General features: G+C 37.6%; 1 protein-coding gene across 3 annotated transcripts in view; it reads right to left on the bottom strand.

The window, feature by feature from the left end:
* The window catches only part of pak1 (p21 protein (Cdc42/Rac)-activated kinase 1), a 36,862-nt gene that overhangs the window by 4,487 nt on the left and 10,540 nt on the right, over window positions 1–21,835 (bottom strand). For all 3 annotated transcript variants that reach the window (XM_056766211.1, XM_056766212.1, XM_056766213.1), the window contains 11 exons: window positions 10,760–10,969; window positions 9,410–9,504; window positions 8,973–9,120; window positions 8,139–8,176; window positions 7,321–7,434; window positions 5,667–5,877; window positions 3,857–3,920; window positions 3,719–3,767; window positions 2,100–2,212; window positions 1,532–1,649; window positions 611–710 (listed from right to left, as the gene is read on the bottom strand). In XM_056766211.1, coding sequence (XP_056622189.1) covers window positions 611–710; window positions 1,532–1,649; window positions 2,100–2,212; window positions 3,719–3,767; window positions 3,857–3,920; window positions 5,667–5,877; window positions 7,321–7,434; window positions 8,139–8,176; window positions 8,973–9,120; window positions 9,410–9,504; window positions 10,760–10,952 — 1,243 coding nt within the window. In that variant the 5' untranslated portion in view covers window positions 10,953–10,969. The remainder of the gene's footprint in view (window positions 1–610; window positions 711–1,531; window positions 1,650–2,099; window positions 2,213–3,718; window positions 3,768–3,856; window positions 3,921–5,666; window positions 5,878–7,320; window positions 7,435–8,138; window positions 8,177–8,972; window positions 9,121–9,409; window positions 9,505–10,759; window positions 10,970–21,835) is intronic.

Genomic DNA, 21,835 nt, shown 5'->3' with positions numbered 1-21,835 from the left:
AAGTATTAAAATGTGCTTTGACAACACTACACTACATTTAATCGTTTAACAAAGTACAGTGGTTTTTTTCCATTTCCTGAACAAACAGTCAACCTAAAAATATGAGGTTTCAGAAGGACAGCGACAATTTGTATAAAAAATGTAAATGTAAGTAATAAAATTTGAATGTAAGTGACAGATTCATGTGACATTAATGGGATTCGTGCGCCCTCTACTGGTAGAAAAGAGACACTGTGTGTTAGATGATAGATCTCACTGGAGAAAAGCGCCACACATTCACGTTCTCATTAAACACCATCAAAGCAAACCGTGAGACATTTCACAATCATCTGTATGACAGTATTTAGCACTCGATGAGGTCAATTCCAGGCCAACGTCTTTTGAAGTTCACTCTTTTCTTTTCTCATGTTAATTGGACCAAAATTCAGGTCAATTCCTAGAATGTCGAACTCACAAAAGCTCCAAATAGGCTCGTTTTCTGCATGCATGCATCCTCATTTAAGCCAACCGCGAAAGGATTTATGACAAAGAGACGTTTATGGACATGAACGTTTATGATGCTGAGTGTCTAATAAGGAATAATGTTGTATATCAGAAGATGAACACGCACTGAGTTTGACGGAGCCGTCCATGCCCAGGAGAATGTTGTCACTCTTGATGTCTCTGTGGATGACCTGATTTGAGTGCAGAAACTCCAGGGCTTGTAGACACTGTACGAAGAAGACAAAGCAACGTTTAGATAAAGAGAAAAATAATACATAATATCAATATTTGTGTATTCTGGATTTTGCACGATAGTTTAGCGATTTCTCTGCGTCATGTCTCATCCCAAATGTATTTGCTTTACTTTCTCCAGATGAACGCAAAAGTTTAAAAAAATATACAAACTTCCATATACAGTATAGGTCTTGGGACTAGATATGATTTTTTCATGAGAACCAATGACATGCACCATTTTAAACTTGGTGCTTAATTTTGTTTTGATTTTCATGTAAAATAAGATCAAAATCTGAACAGTTGTCTCTCAGAGATCTATTATTTCAGTTCATTACTGGATTACTTTTATGATGGATGTGCTTTTTGGATCTTTTTGAGTGCCTTACATTTTTACATACAATCAAATTGGCCTTACTAGTCATTTCAACTCATTTAGATTTCGTCCAGTAGTGAGTTTACTTATTAATGAAAAAGTTGAAATTGCTTACTTAAATGAATTGAAAATGTAAAAACACTCAATGTTTTAAATATCATTTCATGGAAAGTTCAAATGAATTAAAGCAAGCTTTATTTTACTTAATAAACTAATGCAGCAAATAGTGTATTTATGGACATAAAGTGATGGAAAAACCACATGCATTAGTGTTCAGCAGATGTAAGAATAAACCATCATGGATACCGTGAGGGTGAGTAAAACCATTATCGAGCAAAAAATGTGATTCACGTCTCAAATTTGTTTCAGTGCAGTTAAGATGCTAGCGACACACATTAGCGCAGCTCACTGTTTTACGTGACACAATCGTTCCACACTCACTTCCCGGCAGACGGCCGCTATCTGTGCTTCATCCATACACGTCTCCGTGACCACATCAGTTAGAGAACCTCCGGCCAGATACTCCATCACCACCCAGAGCTCATCCCCCACCAGGTAACTATGGAAACCAAAAAGCACCATCAACACACGTAGCATTGCTGAGTGATGCTGCAGCATCACCATGACAACGGGAGGCTACAACAGGAGGTTTCATTAGTGCAAACATCCCAGTTACCACGGAAACAGACACACACACATAACTCAGAGCTTTGAGTCAGCGTTAGGCCATGATGGCAGTCGCTTAATTGTAAAGTATTTGTGCTTCTAACACAAAGGTCGCTTCAATCCGGAGTTACGCAGACATCAGATACTGAACACAGCGCAGTTTAAATGCATTAGTTAGTGATTTCTACATTATGGCGAATGACCGTCTGCTAATTGAACAACATTGATTTAATTCTGAGCCCAATGAGCGCTTTTATTTCTATGCTCGGACTTCAAAAAGCATTTAAAATGGCTATACATCACCCCTCCGGTAATGTTACCATGACAACATGCAAGACCTCACCTGTCCAGGTAATTCACGATATTAGGGTTCTTGTTTTCCCTCATGACCAAAATCTCATTGATGATCAGCTCTTTCTTGGGCTGTTGCTGAAGGTTCATCTGTTTGATGGCCACCTGAGAGAGACGACATACATTACTCTTGCTCCTTTAGTCTTCTTTAATCCGTCTTTCCATCAATCTGAGCGAGTTTGCCTTTAAAGCATCTGTCTGTGCGTGTAGGTAAGATTACACTGCGGAGGAACATTCTCAGATGATCAATATAAAATGTAGAAAGCAATCCCGGCATCCCCTGATTCATTGTTATCGATCGGCGGGAATGCCAAAGGCTTCGTCTCAGAACCATTAGTAATGGTCTCTATTAACCGTAAGACCATGTGGGAGCTGAAATATCTGTCCATACCTCCAACCCCGACTGCTGAGAGAGTCAAAACTACTGCAGCATGAATAAAATACTTATTTACCGTAGGAAACTGTAGTACACTGTAGTGTACTGCAGTATAGAACACTTACCACTACACTTTCGTAATGTATACTACAGTAGTGTTCTGTACCATTACCTACAGTGAATTGATAACTATGCTAATTAATGATGTATACTTCAGTATGTACTACAGCACACTGCGGTAAATTGTACTGTATTATGATGTAGTATACTATAACGTATACTTTAGTATATTATAGTAAATACTAAATTTTGATAATACACGCTGCAGTATTCTCAAGTATTACCTATATAAACTGTAGTTAAATCTGTGTCCCTTGTTATTTACTATTAGTAAATACTGTAGTAACTTTTGTGTCCTTTAGTATACTATAGATAACTCTAGTGTAATGTTATTAGCATTAACTAAAGTGAATTGATAAACTGTAGTAAATACCGTAGTAAACATTTGGGTCCTTTGGTATTTACTATCAATAAATACTTTAGAAAATACTGTAGTCGGCTTTTGTGTCTTTTAGTATACTATAGAAAACTGTGGTATGTTTTGGTATTAACTACAGTCAATTCGTAAACTGTAGTAAACACCACAGTAAACTTTAGGTCCTTTGGTTTACTATAAATAAACACTGTAGTAAATACTTTAGTCAACTTTCATGTCCTTCGTTATTTACTTTTAAAAAACAATTTAGTAAACTTTCCGGTCCTTTGGTATTAACTATTAATGAATACTTTAGTAAATACTGTAGTCAACCTTTGAGTCTTTTAGTTTACTATAGAAAACTGGTATGTTTTGGTATTAACTACAGTCAATTCGTAAACTGTAGTAAACACCACAGTAAACTTTCCGGTCCTTTGGTATTAACTATTAATGAATACTGTAGTAAATACTGTAGTCAACTTTTGAGTCTTTTAGTTTACTATAGAAAACTGTGCTATGTTTTAGTATTAACTACTGTCAATTGGTCAACTGTAGTGAACAGTGCAGCATGCTTTACTATCTATATTATTTATCAAGTATACTACAGTGTTTTTGGGTAGGGCTGTGGATTTAAACAAATGATCCAGCCTAACTATGAGCTCTAGCATTAGAGATGAGATATTCTGTCTTCAGACAAGTGTTCATCAAACTGTTACGTATGTATGCTATCACGAGAGACACATGTGTTTAGCATTCTCACCTCTTGTCCTGTGGCGATGTCTATGGCTGTGTATACTGTACCAGACGCTCTGATCAGAAAAACAAAAATGTACCATATGAATAAACATTTGTAGACCATGAGACATGAATGACAAGATATGTCAAAAAAGATACTCACCCTTGGCCAATCTTCTCAAATCGTGTGTATTTCTTCTTTGGGTCACCCACACTGACTATACTACCTGAAGAGACACACAATACTCTTAAAAGTATAAGCTACATAAAGACACCGTTGAGGAATAAACAGTTATAAATCAAATATTTCTATGTGATAGATCGATCACATATACATATACAGTAAGAAGAACGCTCAGTTTAGAGACCACACGGTCATCTCAGTTAGAGTCGACTGAGATCAGACTTCAGACTCATGAGGTAAAACAGATCACTTTCAGTCAAGATGACTAACCAGAGAGGAAAAAACAGCGGGGAAGAAAAGGCCTTCAAAAAGACAGATCTACAGCCAGAGACGACAGAGAATCACATCGAGGATGAGTGGACATTTCTGAGTTTTAAATGCAGACCATATAAGGAGTTAGATGTGGTAACCAGGTAACCATTGATGAGTGGAGGATGACAGATCTGAAGCTCTTAAAGAGATCGTTCCCCCCAAGATGAAAATATCCTTAATCGTTTACTCACCCCCTGTCATTTCAAACCTTTTTATTGGTTGATAACCAAACAACATTCAACCAAATCGACTTCTATTGTGTGAACACAACGCTGTGAGACATTTCTCAAAATATCTTCTTTTGCGTTTTACTGAAGAAAGAGTCACACAGAGGCTTTGAATCACATGAGGGTGAATAAATAATTAAAGTGCTTTTATTTTGGGGTGAACTGTCCCTTTAAGACGTGCCCTGAATGGACAGAGAGGGGTCAGGAAAGACACGCTGGATGGCTTGAAGCAGTGTTCTGGTCTTACCATTAGAGGGCGATCTTAACACGTCTGTAGCATGAGGTTTTTGATAAAATACAGGTTCTTAGAAAGCATCTCTAGTGTCCGGCCATAACCAAAATGACTGGGGATCATTTCATCAACAACTACACACTAGCACAAATCAAATAAAACAATAGTAACATTTCTAAATAACACTCATGAACAAATGCTGTAGTATTCTTTTGTACTAGTTCCTAGATACTACAGTGTTTTGAACCTCACTATAGTAAATGTACAGAATATACTATGGTAAAATATAAATGATACTTTACAGCTATACAATAAACTTTAGTTAACTTTAGTAAACACTAACACTATACTCAATTATTTTTCATTAGGGAATACTTTAAATTAAAATAAAATACCAATGAAACATTTGAATCCTATAAGTGTATCTAAATCAGGGATATTTTTGTATTTTATTTATATCATTTGTGTTGGTAAAGATCATGGGTTCGATCCCCAAAGTAAAAACATGTTTATCTTGAATATTCTGCTTCGGACAAAAGTGTAAATGTGAGAACAAGGAGAACAATGTAAACTATTTGATCAGTATTCCAGAATGCTGAATATTACATTTTTACTACATCAATTTATTATCATCAGCCCTTTTCTTTAAAAGAATGGTTCACCGTCAAATTGAAAATCCTGTCATATATTACTCGTCGGTTCAAACCTGCATGACTTTCGTTTTTATGCAGAACACAAATGAAGATATTTTTAAAAATGTTGATAGCTGAAAACTGTGTGTCCCCATTGACTTGCATTGGTTTTGTGTCCATCCAATGGAAGTCAATAGGGAGCGACGTTTTTTGGTTAACACCATTTTCAAAATATCTTCTTTTGTGTTTTGCAGAAGAATGAAAATCACACAGGTTTAAAATGACAACAGGGTGGGTAAACGATGACGGGTTTTTCATTGTGAAGGTGAACAATTCTTTTAAGGAGTCATGTTTGACCTTCAAGCATTTGGGATGTCAGCACTTACGCAGTTTTTCCAGTATTTCCTCGTCGGACATCTTTTTCTTGCGTGTCTTATCTGTGTTTTGTGGGGTGGAGGGAGCAGGGGGGGTGGCGGTGGTGGAGGATGTCGGGGTGGGGCTGCCACCCTCTGCGACCGCGCTGGTGACGGGTGAAGTGGGAGCATCTTTGGCGGACAGAGGAGGAGGAAGAGGTTCAATGACAGAGCGCGTGTATATCTGTGGGGTGGAGATGTGAGATATTAGCAGCGGACAGGGAGAACACAACAACACAGACAACAGAAAACAACACAAGAGAAGAATGCACACACGACATAATGAACGCCTTGCGGTGTATTGTAAAAATGTCAAAAAGATGTTTAAAGATTATAAACTCAAAACTGATTCGGAGGCTTCGTGCAGAGCCAGCGTTTCAATATTTTGAGAGAAATATTCTGGTAATAACCGGTACTTATTACTTTTGGATGACCAGAAATTCGGACCACAGAGCCAACGCGTATTTTCCATCAATTCCTTTGGTCTATTATTGCGGTGTCAGTGATTTCATCTCATAAAAAGCATGTAAAAAAACAGACTGCGGTGAGTTGCTGGACAGTCTTTTCCTGTGGTATTTGGCTAAAGTGAGTTGTAAAATAGACTGTTTTTGAAAGTTTGGCTCTGTGAAACTAGCAATAAACACACAACCACGGAGTTAACAGCTCAAATCATCAAGCGCCCAGATCCAGAATGACCGTATCAGACCACATGGAGTCAGATGTTGCTACAGATGATTAATAATGCATTCTGGGAAAGATCAGGCCCACTGGTACCCACACAGACAATAAAACACATTCCAGCGATGCCTAGTCGAAACTGACTCCAGTGAACATAACTCTCACACTCAGAAACTCTCAACATTTTTGCTCACTGAAGCACCAGTTATATGTTCAGAGGGAGACAGATCTGTGTTCTCTCTTAAGTATCCTGCACTTTATTTAAAAGACTATAAACTGAACCAGAAAAAGTGTGCAGTGAGATGTTGAGGCCCCATGGCATCACCATGGCAACATGGTGGCAGCAGCATCAATTCTATTTCTATGTATATAATATTAAAATTAAACGTTACAAAATATGTATTCCATGCCAACTGTTGCAACTTTTTGCAAATGTCATTTGATGTTGACCTTAAAATAATGTACTTTTTGTATTTATTCTAGGAATGCCAAATTATCAGTTGCCATTATTCGTATCAAGAATAAGTTTGTGCTTACATAATATTTGTCTGTAGACTGTATTTTATTTTTTTATTTAAAAACATACACACAAACATGCATATATTTTAGAAAAACATAAAATATATAAAAAAATTAACATAAATTATTGGTAAATATAAATAAATACATGCAATTATATTTCCCAAATATGTATACATATATGTGTTTATAAATAAAAAAATAATATGCAAAGTACAAAGACATATATTATGTAAACACAAACTTTTATTCTAAATGCGATAAATCTCGATAAATTATTTGAGAGCCCTAAACTATTCACTATAGCAACTGCACATCCAATAAAAATGCAGAAAACACTTCAATTAAAAAAGAGAGATGAGTTAAAAATAAGACAAACAGAAAAGTAAGCAAGAAGAAGATTTTGTGTTTTTTGTAAACGTCCACTCACAGATTTGGTGTGCTCGGGGCGAGGAGCGATCGTGGGTGGAGGCGTGGCTTCATCTTCATCCTCATCCTCAGAGACGGTCGCCACCGCAGGGGTCTCAGAAACAGTCTTGGAGTTCTGCGGAGGATGAAACAAGCCGAGCAGGAAGTGAGGCTGAGCCAGTGACATCACAACATGTGTGCAAAACAAACTTAACGCTAACATGCCAACTACAAGACTCTACGTCTGCAACGACCGAGTCTGACGACCCCCAATGACCTCAACCAGCTGACCAAAACCTGACCATCAGCTGAAACATCAGCCGCCATCTTGTTTCAAGCCTTAAAACGGTCTCACACTGAGCTACAAATTCAGTTCATCTAATCTGGAGAACTGGAGGCAAAAAGATGCTGAATCACATCGCAGAGAGAGAGAGAGAGAGAGAGAGAGAGAGAGAAAGAGAGAGAGAGAGAGAGAGAGAGAGAGAGAGAGAGAGAGAAAGAGAGAGAGACAGAGAGAGAGAGAGAGAGAGAGAGGGAGAGACAGAGAGAGAGACAGAGAGAGAGAGAGATAGAGAGAGAGAGAGAGAGAGAGAGAGAGAGATGAACCCGATGGCATCGCCTGAAGTGTTTGGCATTAATATTGTCCTTCTGTTCCGTGGGCGGCTCTGTTACCTTTCTGTTCTCTTGCCTCTCTCCTGTGTTTACCCACCCCCCCACACTCCATATTCCTCTCCTCTTTTATATTTAACCCCCAGAAAAACTTCCTCCCCCCTCTCGTCCTGTCCTCTGTCAATCTGTTAGATGCTTTAAAGAGATGAAATACAGACCGGTTTCACTCACCATTGCATTTGAAGAGCTACAGTTATCTGCACTTTTATCTGAAAGTATAGAGAAATATATATAAGTATACTTCACTATTTACTACAGTTCATCAGGTTTACACAATATATGCAGTATACTACAATTAACCACAGTTTACTATAAAAAATACTACTGAAGTATACTGAAGTGCTTAATACAATTGATCAATTTATTGTAGTTAATATTACGGAATACGGTAGTATACAAAGGGAAGTAATACCTACTACACACTACGGTATATTATTATTTACTACAGTTTACTATAGTAAATATTAAGGAATACTACAGTGTTTACGACTTTTTATCAATTCAATTTAGTTATTACTACAGAATACTACAATGGGTATAACAAAGCGTAGTTATACCACAGTACAATATGGTATAATATAATATAATAAAGTATAGTGCTATACTACAGTTTACTATAGTGAGCACTATATACTAGAATACAACTGTGTTGGAACTCAAGGAAAACATTGAATTAAATATATTAAAAAAACAGTGTGTGTGTGTGTGTGTGTGTGTACTGTTTTCATCTCTGTGTGAGGACCTAATGTCCCCACAAAGATAGTAATACCAGTAGACGTTGAGCTTGTGGGGACATTTTTCAGGTCCCCATGAGGAAAACATCTTATAAATCATACAGAACGATATTTATTGAAAATGTAAGAATGCAGAAAGATTTGTGTGATTATTGGATTTAGGTGTTGGGGTACAGTTAGCGGATAGAATAGATCATAAACTGATATAAAATCAATGCAAGTCTATTGAGTGTCCCCATAAAACAAGGAAACCTGTGTGTGTGTGTCAGACCTGTAAAGCTCATGTATTTCTGACTGTTGGCTGTTTCTTTAGAGTCGTAGAATTTAAGGACATCGAGAACGGCCTGGGGATTCTTCTTCTGTTCTAGTTTGGTGATGTTGGACGTCTGGAGTAAGCGCGCCCACTGTTCTGGCATTCCCTACATAAAACACACACAAACTGATTAAAATATAGAAACAATGACAGCACTGACAATTGAAACAAAGCAGATATACTACAAATATTTACATTTGACAAGATTTCTTCTTTCATTAAGCCTCAGAGATACCATATTAAATGTTCCATACAGTAAAAGTGACAATATTTTGTCTCCAGTGGTTGGGTAAATAATTACAGGATTACAGAATGTATAATATAATGATATAGATATATATTCACTGTTCATGTAAAAGAAATGAAAATGTATTCTGCAACGTAACCGCACTCACTGTGAATTCACCCGTGACAGCATCAAATCCGACGTGGATTGTGTGCTCAAAGTCTGAGGGCAGAGAAATCTCTGGACGTTCCTTCTTTTTATTCGCTGGGAAAGAGGAAGTATAAAGAGCACGGTTACAAGATATTTAATACAGGAGACAAAATGAAATAATTGAAAAGTTTCAAAGGAGCAATGGGGAGATTTTTGTGGCAACTAACAGCTCAGTCCACATCTCCCCCCTCTCTTTCGGAGCATTATGTTGGCTGACACAAAAGATGTTGTCATGCTTTTCAAAACTTTGCCGAAGGAGATAACGTATTTAGGAAACAAGGCATTTGTCCGTTTAGGGCTAATGAAAAAACAACATGGTGAATACTATTGAAGGGGACCTGCGGTGTGTAGATAGCAACAGCTCATTCTAAGGTAATAAAAACAAAACCCTCGATCACGTAAGCTCTTTAAACACCTCTGATCACAGTTATGTTTATCATATTGCATTTCTGTCAATAGTTCCTACAAAAAAATGACACACTACTGTGGACCTTTAAGGTAATGTTTCCCACTCTTGAGGTTTAAAACCCCTAGTGGTTCGTGAGGGAACTGCAGGGGGTTTGTTACTTGGTATACTTATGCTGTTTGCCTACCAGCATGTATACAAGTTGTTTCCATTACTTTAAGTGAAATGTTACAGGTTTAATAATATGAATAGTTCCAGCAGTGAAATACTACCAATGCTTTTCAAGTTTAACATGCAAATGTGCTATTAAACGATTGAAATGTTTATCTAACATCTCAGGGGGTACTTAAAGTAAATAATTAAGGTCAAAGGGGTTTAGCTGAGTTTGAAGACCCCTGATTTAATGTCAACACAGCTGAAAAAATGTCTTTAAAAGAAGGAACACAAATGAAAGCAAACTCTAAAGTCTGAATCAAGCCTGTGTGTAATATGTTTTAAATAAGCAAAGACATTTTTCACATCACTTTGGCTGTATGTGTGGAATCTATATTATACCTGTTTTATTTTAACATTCTTAATAATATTAGTTTTTTACCAATACCAATGATAAAAAAAGTTACAAAGTTACAATGTTGCAACCACTAACATTAAATGATCACATTCACCAAGTTCGCATAACTTTTGGCATTTCTGTTTCCTATTCCTCACTCATAACATCACAAGTTAATGTGATGGATAAAAAAGACGGCCATGAAAACCTCCTCATGAACATTTCATTTGAGATGATTCATTACAGTTAAATGTCTTTATAAGTCCTATTAGCATTGACCTATGAGTATCGATGCTTGCCAATGTAATATTTAAAACATGACATCCCAGTGCTTATTATTGGCTATTACTCACTCTTGTCTCCTCCTCCGGTGAGTATGGATCGGATGAAACCTTCTTTTCTCCTCTTGTCCTCCGGGTTGGGCGGCAGCGGTTTGGAGCCGTGATTGAGCGGGCCTGAATCTTTACTGGACGAGCCAATCATGGTGCTGGTGTTCCTCATGGGCGGAGCCGGCGGCTTGTCTTCTACTTCCCCGTTGTCTGACATCTTCAGCGGTGAAAAGTCTGAAACACAGCAAATGAGAGGGAGTGTGAGTGAAAAGAGGCGGGACTGACGTCAATAAACACGTGAGGTTTGTGGAATGAATGCAAACGAGCAATCTTGACCCGTGACGTCCTCGATAAACCAGGATTATGCAATACTGGACTTATTTTTGGCTTCTACTGTATGAATGAATGCACACACACAATCCCATCACAAATACAAGCGTCATTCACACATCCCAGTCTGAACAAACAAAATCATTGAATTAGATTCAACCAAACAAATCGATCAAGCAAATCACTTAAAACAAATGACTTGCTATCGCCCAATAAATCTATATCTGAAAACGAACATTGTCATCTTGAAACTGACACACAGAGAAATGATCAAAACGTACCAATATTAGACCAAACAAAGGTTTCGGCTCTTTTCTCATTTGGCTCCTTTAGATCGACAAGAAACAATCCCCAAAATAATCTCTTTTCTTACCAAACTCTGCTCGGCATACTGACAGACTCTCTCTCTCTCTCTCTCTCTCTCTCTCAGAGTGTGTGTGTTACTGTTTTTAAGAGGCTCCGCCCCCCCTGCGGTGATGTCACAGGTGAGCAGGAAACACTTTGAGTTTGATCTGTGTCTGACCTCTCTTTAATGGTGTTTATATCTAAATATCTAAGACTCACACACACAATACAATGAGGAAATGGTAAAACACGCAAACACACTTCAGCTGGAGCAAACACACAACACAAGACAGCAAGACACACAAACACATTGTTACACACATCCCTATCATGTTATGCACGCGCACACACACAGCTGGTGAAAGATTGTTTCAGACAGACAGACCTGCCGTTTTACGGTCACACACACACAGTGAAAAGCACACAAGGCCCGTGTGGCCTCACATTTCAGACACTGCTGTTGCTTTTAGCAGAAACCTGTCATCAGTCTGGTCTCTTTTATCTCACACACACGCGCCTTAGGTAAACTCTACATTCAGAGGAGAGGTGTAAAAGTTCACCATATAGCAATATAAGTCTATAAAAAAAAGTCTTAAGACACACACATCTTACACATTTCAGCTGCTTCTTATTGACGCAAACAAAGAGTTTCATTCATTCTTCATTATGAAAGATTTAGAAACAAGAACGAGTTTCTGTGGCGAGAACCACAGAGATCCAAGCAACCCTGTAATAATTCCGACTCTGTTTGTTACACTGTCAATTTAAATTACACAATCCCAGCTGATGGTTGTCTGTAGGGCTGTGACGTGCAGGCGAGACACAAGACGTATGGCATGTCATCTGTGGTCATGTCTAGTTTTGTCAGAAACCTGTCGCTGACACACTGTTTGTGGACCAGGACGGGACTATTTCCATCTACAGAAGAATACGCAACACAGTGTCTTCCTGAACTGTAATCTATTCATTTGTGCACGTGACACGAATTTCCCCCTTTTTTCATGTCAGCACTACTTTCAGTCTAACGTATTATAATTTGTGGCATCTCTCATAAGCATGAATTTATATCTATTTTACAAGGTGGCTTATTCGTGTTAATTCCTATTTCCTACGATCTCATTCGTATGTTTTGATATGATTTGACTTTGCTGTGACGTTGGGTTTAGGGCAGCCATTTATCGTTGATTTGCCACCTCGTGAAACTCTGTGATTTTAGGGTTTGGGGTGAGGTAAGGTATTGGTTAGACTCCTTAAATATGTACGACTTCATTTGATATGAGGGTACACAAATCAAAAGATTTCAAATTCAGTCCCACGAAAAGCCTTGAGACCCCTGAAATGACTTGAGTCCAACTCTCTCACGACTATCTCATGTCTTCTGTCTCTCTGACTGACCCGTGTTCTCTTTTTTCACAACACAGATATAAAAGCTGTCTCACTGGGAACCTCTGGGTTTGGAATGTCTGTAGGTTTTTTCTATTGTTCAAAGCAGTTTTATATTTATGCTTTCGTTACTGAAAGACACATACAGAAGTCATGTCATACATAACAAGCAAACAGTTCATTTTACAAGTCAGACATTACAGACGGATATAGGGATGCAGATTATAGATGTGACAAGGCTTTTAAACAAAGACATATCATTCATCAAGCTATGAATCTCTCGCTCTCTCTTTTTAAAACTGACAATGGTGTAAATGTTGGAATTTACCGATTCGGTTCATCAAAGGAGTTTGTGTGGCCGTGTGTTTGAAAGGATGAGGAAAAAGCTTTCAGCACAAATGTTTTAATTAAATTCTGATGTTTGAAGAAAAACGTGTATGTGCAGGGTTTTTCTCATTACCGCTAATAAAACAGCAACGTTATGACATTTGTGCGAGTTTTTGCGGACGCAGGATTTATTCCCACCTGAAGCCGTGTGTCTGTGGAAAAACAATCTCAGATTATTAGCTCAGTAGAGACACGCAGAGACAGAACTGGCACACGTCGTTTTATCCAGAGAAAATTATACCGAACTGATATGCGAGACTTGCTGCGCACACACACAAATGAGATCAGAAGAAATCTTTACACATTTGCAAAGGGTTAAAATCTTACCCATTTATAATTTTGTCATTTTTTATGGAAGAGATAATCCATGGCTAGCCGTGCATTAAAGGATAGTTGCCTCCGTGAAGTGCGTTAAAATCCTTTAATGCACAGATAATCGTGGATTATCCATTTTATACCATGGTTATTTGCCAAATTAAAGCTGTTATTGATGTTTACATCGTGTCTACACCGGACGTAGCGCGACAAGACAAAAGATTGCATTAAAACACATTATAATTTTACATTTTGTCCACACTGGATGCGTTCGTTGTAGACACGGTGTTATAGTGCAGTTTCTGATCAGACAGGTTGAAAATGACAGGTTATTTTTCAAACAGACCATAGTATAAGTAAGGGGTAATGTACAGGCAGCCGGTTGTTATCGCAGAAATAAGCAATAAGAATGCAGACCTTCCGCGAGGGAAAGCTGTTTACTTTCGGTGTGAAGGTAAGAAAAGTTGTTCAAATGTTACGAACATTCAATTTGGTTTAAGCATTTATAAACGTAATGTCATTACGTAATACTACATCTAATTTTGTGTAATATTAAACTGCACCTGTCAAAAGGATTTGCAGCATCCGGCTTGCTGTGTGTTATTTTGTTTCGAGCGGTTGCTATCTGAGAATAACAACCCTCGGAATTTTGCAACGCGCCAATCAGAATCAAGTATTCCAGAGCGCCGTGTAATAAGTGCTTTTAATGCACACATTCCGGCCAATCAGAATCCAGTATTCAAACAGGCCATGGTATAAACTAAATACTATGATACATTTATATATTCTAATTTATAAAAAATTACCTTTATATGAAATCTTAACGTCTGTAGTAAAATCTTGTCACAAAACTATTGAACGTTGGATTCTCGCTCACTTGCTACTAAGTGCCTTTTTCAAACACTCAAGGTCACAGACCTCAAGTTGTACATTTGGCAAATCACGAAAGTCATTTTGACAGAAAAGCATTACTTTTAATTTATAAACATGATTATTTATACGAACTACAGAAAAACATTCATGTGTAAATCCAAGATTTTAGTGAGATCTTCAACATCACACAGTTTGTGAATAATCTTTGGACGAGACAAGTCTTTGTGCTATCTCTCTCTCTCTCTCTCTCTCTCTTTCTCTCTCTCTCTGAACATTTATCTTCAGTTCTCTTCGGTGAAGATGTCTTATATAATGAAACACTGTCTCTCTTCTCTCTGGTGTCTGCACACACACCTCGAACAGGTTTCTCTTCCGCACCTCATGTTAACCTCTGAGCACACGCTCGATCTGATCTCCAAACCCCACGACAGCAGCGAGAGTCTCAAAAGAGCATGACAGATGCGTTTTATTACAAGACCACTGAGACCTAAATCCATATCAGTCGCTAACAATCTGTGTCAGCTCTGGACAAGGAACATATTCTGGGTTACCGACTGGCAACCTTTCAGAGAACAGGACATCACAATGGATTCTTTTTCTCTCTTAAGTAATATTTCAGACTATGTTGTGCATTGTTATTAAGGAAATAAGTGTGTTAAAAGACAAAATCACAGCAATGAAACCCAACCATAGTTAAGGTCTATCAAATACAGTCTGAAATTTTTGAATGCGTTTTTTCGCATTTTGCGCTCGTTTGTACGGTGTCTCTGAATTTTAAAGACGCCTCTAAAAATTCTTGCAAAGTGTGAAAGAACGCAGAAAATCGAACGCAGTCCAATTTTTTTACGATGGACTAACATATCGGAGACAGTGTTTAAATGTGATTGAAACAACGTGAGGTCGTATTTATTTTTCAACGTGCGGAAATTTCGGACACAAATTTCGGACTCAATGAGCCATGGCCTTTAAACGAAAGCAGGTCAAAACATACAGACGAGATTGTACAAATCCAAAATAGTTAGTTCCTTTGAGATTGTGTCGAAATATTCTGTACAGAGAGTTACGCATTTAAAATCCTCTTCAGATTTTTGTGTCTTTTCACAGAAAGCAGATTCAATCGAATCTTTAATGTGCTCAATCTGCAACTAATCTTGTAGCAATTAAATATTTATAGCATTCTAAAAAATCAGGCACAGAACACAATGTGGCCTCAAACTTTGATATGATGTCATTCCCTGGAGGTCTAGCTACAAAAACGAACCCAGGACACGCAGCTCGTTTCTTCCCATGATGACGCACACTCTCGGGGTTAAACTGGAGCTTTAACACGCATGTATATGTAAGACCCCGCAAGCAAAATAATTACTCATTCAGCTCATACGAGCAGAAACACAGGATGGTGTCGAGATGAGCAGCGTGTGTGTGTGATGATCATAACATGGCGGGGGGGGTTGTGGTACAGACAGGGTAATGCGGTGCAGCTTTATGTACATGCTAATGAGCTCATAATGGGGGGGATTATTTATCATATATTAAAAAACAGTGTGCAGGCTCCTCAATATGCCCAATTATTCCCATGGGACTCAGAAACACGGCTTTCCAAATTCACACGTCTAAGGTCCAGCAAACACATAAAATATAATAACTGATTTAAACAATCCAAGCCAGATTGAGTCGTTAGGTTACGAAGCACATCACAGCTGAGTTACGTCGTTTTTTACTTTCTTTTGGGTTTTTGTTATTGTGTATTCAAAGAAAATCTACAATTAAGTTTCTTCATTCATTTTTAGAATATCATTGGACAGCTGATTTTCATTCACTTTTATAAATTATTTATTTAAAACTATTAAATATTAATATTCTATATGAGTGGTATGTGTTTGGGATCTACATAGTTCTGCAATCAATCCTGTCGTGATGCTGTAACAAAAAGCAGGCGAGGCGGGGGATCCACGGGCAGCAGATTTATTTAACAAAAAGACAAAGTACAAAATAATAAAAGAAGAAAGAAAGGAGGAACTGAAATAATCCAAAGGACGCAGAGCAAAAACACTGGGAACACACGGAGAACTACACAAGATAACTAGACACACCTGAGAGAAACGATTAACAAGAACCAATGAACAAAAGAACTACAAAAGACTACAACATAAAACAGGAACCGGAAGTACAATACAAACTAGAAGTCCAAAGAATCGTGACATGCTGCAGGGCCAGAAAAAAACTACAGCAGATGCTACTGCAATTTATGTGGAGAGAGAAAGAGAGAGAGAGATTTCTTTTTAAAACAGCAACCACAAACTCAATTGTCAGTAACCACCAAGAACCAAGAATTCCCAAACTCAAAACTTGACTTGTTAGTCAAGCTCAAATCAAGCTGTTTTGACTCAGTGTGACTCTGTCACTGCCTCTGTAACCCCGCCCCCTGATTTAAGGGCCAGGTAAACTGTGTCCGTACTGATAGGGGGCAGCGTTTCTCTCTCAATACTGACAGATTTCAGGTGATCTCCTGGCTTTCTATGCCATTTTGCACCTTGTTACCTTCATGTGTTCAATACTTATTCCCCATGTCATTTCACTTTATTTATTATGACTGAACTTGTATACTTTGTATGAATTCAATATTTGGCTTGATGGCTACATCTATGGAGGACCAGGAGAGTCATGTGTAAAGTAATAAAGCATTTCATTGTTTAATAACTAATTCTTCAATAAAAATAGGCATTAATCCATTTATTTCTAATTTCATTTTTTAATGGGCAATAAAAAGTGTGATTGTAAAAATAATTATTAAATTAAATATTAATCCATCAATAAATACTTCAATTTAAAAAGGGACTTTTAAAAATCAACATAAAACACGAAATAAATACACCATTTTAAAGCGCATTAATGAATTCCTTTATAAATAGTGGAATTTCAAAATCTATTTCAAAATGCGATTTAAAAAGAGGAATAAATAATTGGATTTACAAATTAAACTAGAAATAAAAGTTTTAATCCGTCATTTAAAAGACTATTTCTTTTAGCATTTGCATTTCCATTTCCCCTCTGCATTTCCTTATCCGATTTGCTATTCGATTTGCCAAATCATTTAGCTTTTCCATTTAGCCTCTCTATTTACCATTTCCGTGACACTCTGGGGCCTTGCATGCTCAAACGAGGTAAAACAATGCAAATTAGCCGCGGTGAGACAGATGTAACAAGCTCTCTGATTGGCTAGTTCATTTTACGTCATGTTCAGGGGTGTGTCAGATGAGCAATGGAGAAGAGAGGATAGTCTGTTGTTCACTACACGTGTAACCAGCGCGTTATCAGCGCCTGCTTATTCTCTAACACAAATCATAGAAAATGAAACTTATTGTTAGAACAGGTTAAAACATTCATACTGCCCGTGGAAGCAGCAGTGCTGCGGTCATTTTCGCGTCGAGTCTATTTATGATGCGATGCTTACATGGAGTCAACGTGACATAAGTTACGGTGCTTATGGCCCAAATGCTTATAGATTCACGCGAAATGTAACAGTTTTACCATTAAAGCATGTAACTGATGTCAGCTGTGTTTTAATCCGCCAATATCTACTCTTTATGAAACCGCAAACACACACCATGGTGTGTATTATATGCATATAGTAGATGCAGTGCCGGTGTTACAAATTTTCTGTTACCCGTGATATTTTGTGAACGCAGTAGGCGCTGTTGTCACTGTCGACAATTCTCTACGCACAGAGCGTAAATTCAGGCGAGGATGCGCTTTTGCTCGTGCGCAGCTTTTTAATCTTGGGCAATAACGCGATTTGTTCTCGTGCACGTTACTGTGAGCGGGCTTTTCGGAAAGTCTGTTAAGAGTGATGACGTGACGTGAGTGCCTGAACACGCAGATTGAACTGTACAAATCAGGATCATTTAATTCATCTACTGATTGTGTTTGGCATTATTGTGATTGCCATGGTAGTTGTTTTATAGCCAACATGTAGGTGTGTGTATGTGTATATATATATATATATATATATATATATATATACATATATAAAAAGTGAATACACACACACACATATATATATATATATGTGTGTGAGTGAGTGAGTGCGTATTACCCTTTAGCCAAATAATAGAACAGCAATCACGACAATCTAAACGTTGTCCATTTAAGAAACATGGACATAAATGAGCTTTGTGTTATACATAAATACATAAATACATGCATTATAGGCTATAAAATGTACATAAGAACATAATATTATAAAATGATATGTTTATAATGTACAGAGTAACCTTGTAGTACAGCAGCTCACCATATTTCACTATGCACGGTAACAGGCTAAAAAAAGCTTTTACCTTCCCCTGTTTTACACAGAATACCCTTATTGTTCTCCATATTCACTCTTTTGACATGTAATGCCTTCTGTGTCTTATCCTGAAGAGCATTTAGCTGTGATGAGAACAGTGACTGTAGTACAGCAGGTCACCATATATCACAATGCTTACTAACGGCCTAAAATAATCCGTTACCTTCCCCTGTTTTACACAGAATAGCCTTATTGTTCTTCATATTCAGTCTTTTGACATGTAATGCCTTCTGTGTCTTATCCTGAAGAGAATTTAGCTGTGATGAGAACAGTGACTGTAGTACAGCAGGTAACCATATCTCACGATGCACAGTAAAGGCCTAAAAAAATCTGTTACCTTCCCCTGTTTATTAATATACGGGTTAACTTTCTGAAATGAGTGACAAAACATATTGACCTTTTTCATTATATTCTATTTTTTTAGCTTTACCTGTATCCAATTTCTGTATGGAACGTTTTTTGAACGTTCTTTTTTGGTTCCCCAAAAATAACCAAATGGGAACCAATATTAGGGGAACTTTCTGTGTTTGCTTTCGTTAACTTCATTGTAATTGATAATAATTTATTATTACATTACAGAGTGAATATGAAGAACAATAAGGCTATTCTGTGTAAAACAGGGGAAGGTAACGGATTATTTTAGGCCGTTAGTAAGCATTGTGATATATGGTGACCTGCTGTACTACAGTCACTGTTCTCATCACAGCTAAATGCTCTTCAGGATAAGACACAGAAGGCATTACATGTCAAAAGAGTGAATATGGAGAACAATAAGGGTATTCTGTGTAAAACAGGGGAAGGTAAAAGCTTTTTTTAGCCTGTTACCGTGCATAGTGAAATATGGTGAGCTGCTGTACTACAAGGTTACTCTGTACATTATAAACATATCATTTTATAATATTATGTTCTTATGTACATTTTATAGCCTATAATGCATGTATTTATGTATTTATGTATAACACAAAGCTCATTTATGTCCATGTTTCTTAAATGGACAACGTTTAGATTGTCGTGATTGCTGTTCTATTATTTGGCTAAAGGGTAATACGCACTCACTCACACACATATATATATATATATATATATATGTGTGTGTGTATTCACTTTTTATATATGTATATATATATATTTCACACTGTATATCTGCACTTGCTAATTGCACTTCTGGTTAGACCTAAACTACATTTCGTTACACTGTACCTGTATATGTGTAATGACAATAAAGTTGAATCTAATCTAAAAAAAATCTAATCTAAATACACACACCTACATGTTGGCTATAAAACAATTACCATGGCAATCACAATAATGCCAAACACAATCAGTAGAGGAATTAAATGATCCTGATTTGTACAGTTCAATCTGCGTGTTCAGGCACTCACGTCACGTCATCACTCTTAACAGACTTTCCGAAAAGCCCGCTCACAGTAACGTGCACGAGAACAAATCGCGTTATTACCCAAGATTAAAAAGCTGCGCACGAGCAAAAGCGCATCCTCGCCTGAATTTACGCTCTGTACATGCTCTTTTATAACAAGCTTGTCGCATCATCACAACAAACGGCACAGCAAACAGGAAGTACACACTTCAGGGGAGTCATAAAACTTCAATTTACATCCCATCATCCACGGCAACCAGACGGCCGTATCTTTAGTGCTAGGAGGGGCACGGTCCTTAAACACGCCGGCATAATCTATGAGACAACTCACAGCATGATCTTCAACATTAGATCTACACGTCTCCCTGTATAAATGCAGAGACCCCGCTGAACTGTTAGTTTAGTGAACATACGCCGGCTTTCGGAGTCCTCCGAGAGATGAGAGAGACAATGGCGTCCAGCTCTTTTGTGTTAAACTGTGGTGGGCTGGGCGGGAGGGTCTCTTTGGGACCCTTGAAATGGGGGATTATCAAGATTCAAGAACGTGCAAAAATTTGGAGCATTCTGGACGATGAGTAACAGGAAAGGCCTGTAAGGAACGGTGAAGACAGCGTCTGTGGTCCATGTCATTGATCTGCTCTTGGCCCGTGGTGGTAGCTTAGTGCTTTAAGATGAATACCGGACCTCAGATCAATACACGCTGACTCATTACTGCTGGGCAGTTATTCCTGACAGACACACGACATGAAGTAATCCCACCGTACCCACGTCTATAGGGTTAAAAAAAAAGTTTGGTTATGTTTACATGAGACAGTAAATGATGCTCGTATTGAGACAAATCAGAATCTTCACCTGGACTCTAAGTGTCAGAACAGAGCTGTAATCTCTGTGATCTTGTACATGTGTTGGTGTGAGATCCAGGATCAGTCAGGTTTATCTGTGTCTTGACCTCTGAGATTACGGTCTTTTGCAAAAACACTAAAAATAGAACAGAAACGTGACGGCAATTCTGTTCAGTTATTTACACATTTATATCATTCCCTAAACCTCATACATTTCTATGAAGAAAAGCACTAATGTTACACACACGTTTACAACTTTATGAATAAATGAAGAGTTTGGTTCCAATATGAGATGACTCAATCATGTTTTTTGTTACGCTATCATGTCTTTGTTGTGTTAGTTAGTTGTGTTTTTGAGTTATTATGGCTTAAATCAAAACAAACCAGCTGCTGTTATAAAAAACAATAAAAAAACATTATTTTGGAAATAAAAAAAACTAAGACCAAAAATGCAGCAATATGTTTAGAAAATCCAGCCAATCAGCAGCCTTTTTGATTCTCAGAATCTGATTGGTTCAGGTTTGATCTGTGAGAAAATGATCTGTAGTATAATTGTTTGGTTGCTCTGATGTTCTTTCAATTTTTGGGAACTAATGAAATCTCGGAATCAGCATAGAGTATTTATACTACAAACTGGTTTGAGATTGTTGATGATGGTTCCTATTCTCAGTCCTTTCAACCACGGTTCAGTTAGAAAAAATAACCCTCTCTCTTTCTCTCAACAGGTATTGTTCTAGCTTTTGTTGCAACTACAAACTTGGTATTTCCACCTAATGCATTATTGCTCCTGTATGACATTTCACTTTTTGCTCCCTGAACTCTCTGTAAATCATTTTGGATTAAAGCGTCTGCTAAATGAATAAATGTAAAGGATTTGGACACGTTGCATATGTGAAGTT

The sequence above is a fragment of the Triplophysa dalaica genome, chromosome 14 (genome assembly GCF_015846415.1).
Source record: "Triplophysa dalaica isolate WHDGS20190420 chromosome 14, ASM1584641v1, whole genome shotgun sequence".
Taxonomy (NCBI): Eukaryota; Metazoa; Chordata; class Actinopteri; order Cypriniformes; family Nemacheilidae; genus Triplophysa; species Triplophysa dalaica.
Note: the sequence above shows the minus strand (reverse complement) of the source record. Positions and strands in the feature narration are given on the sequence as shown.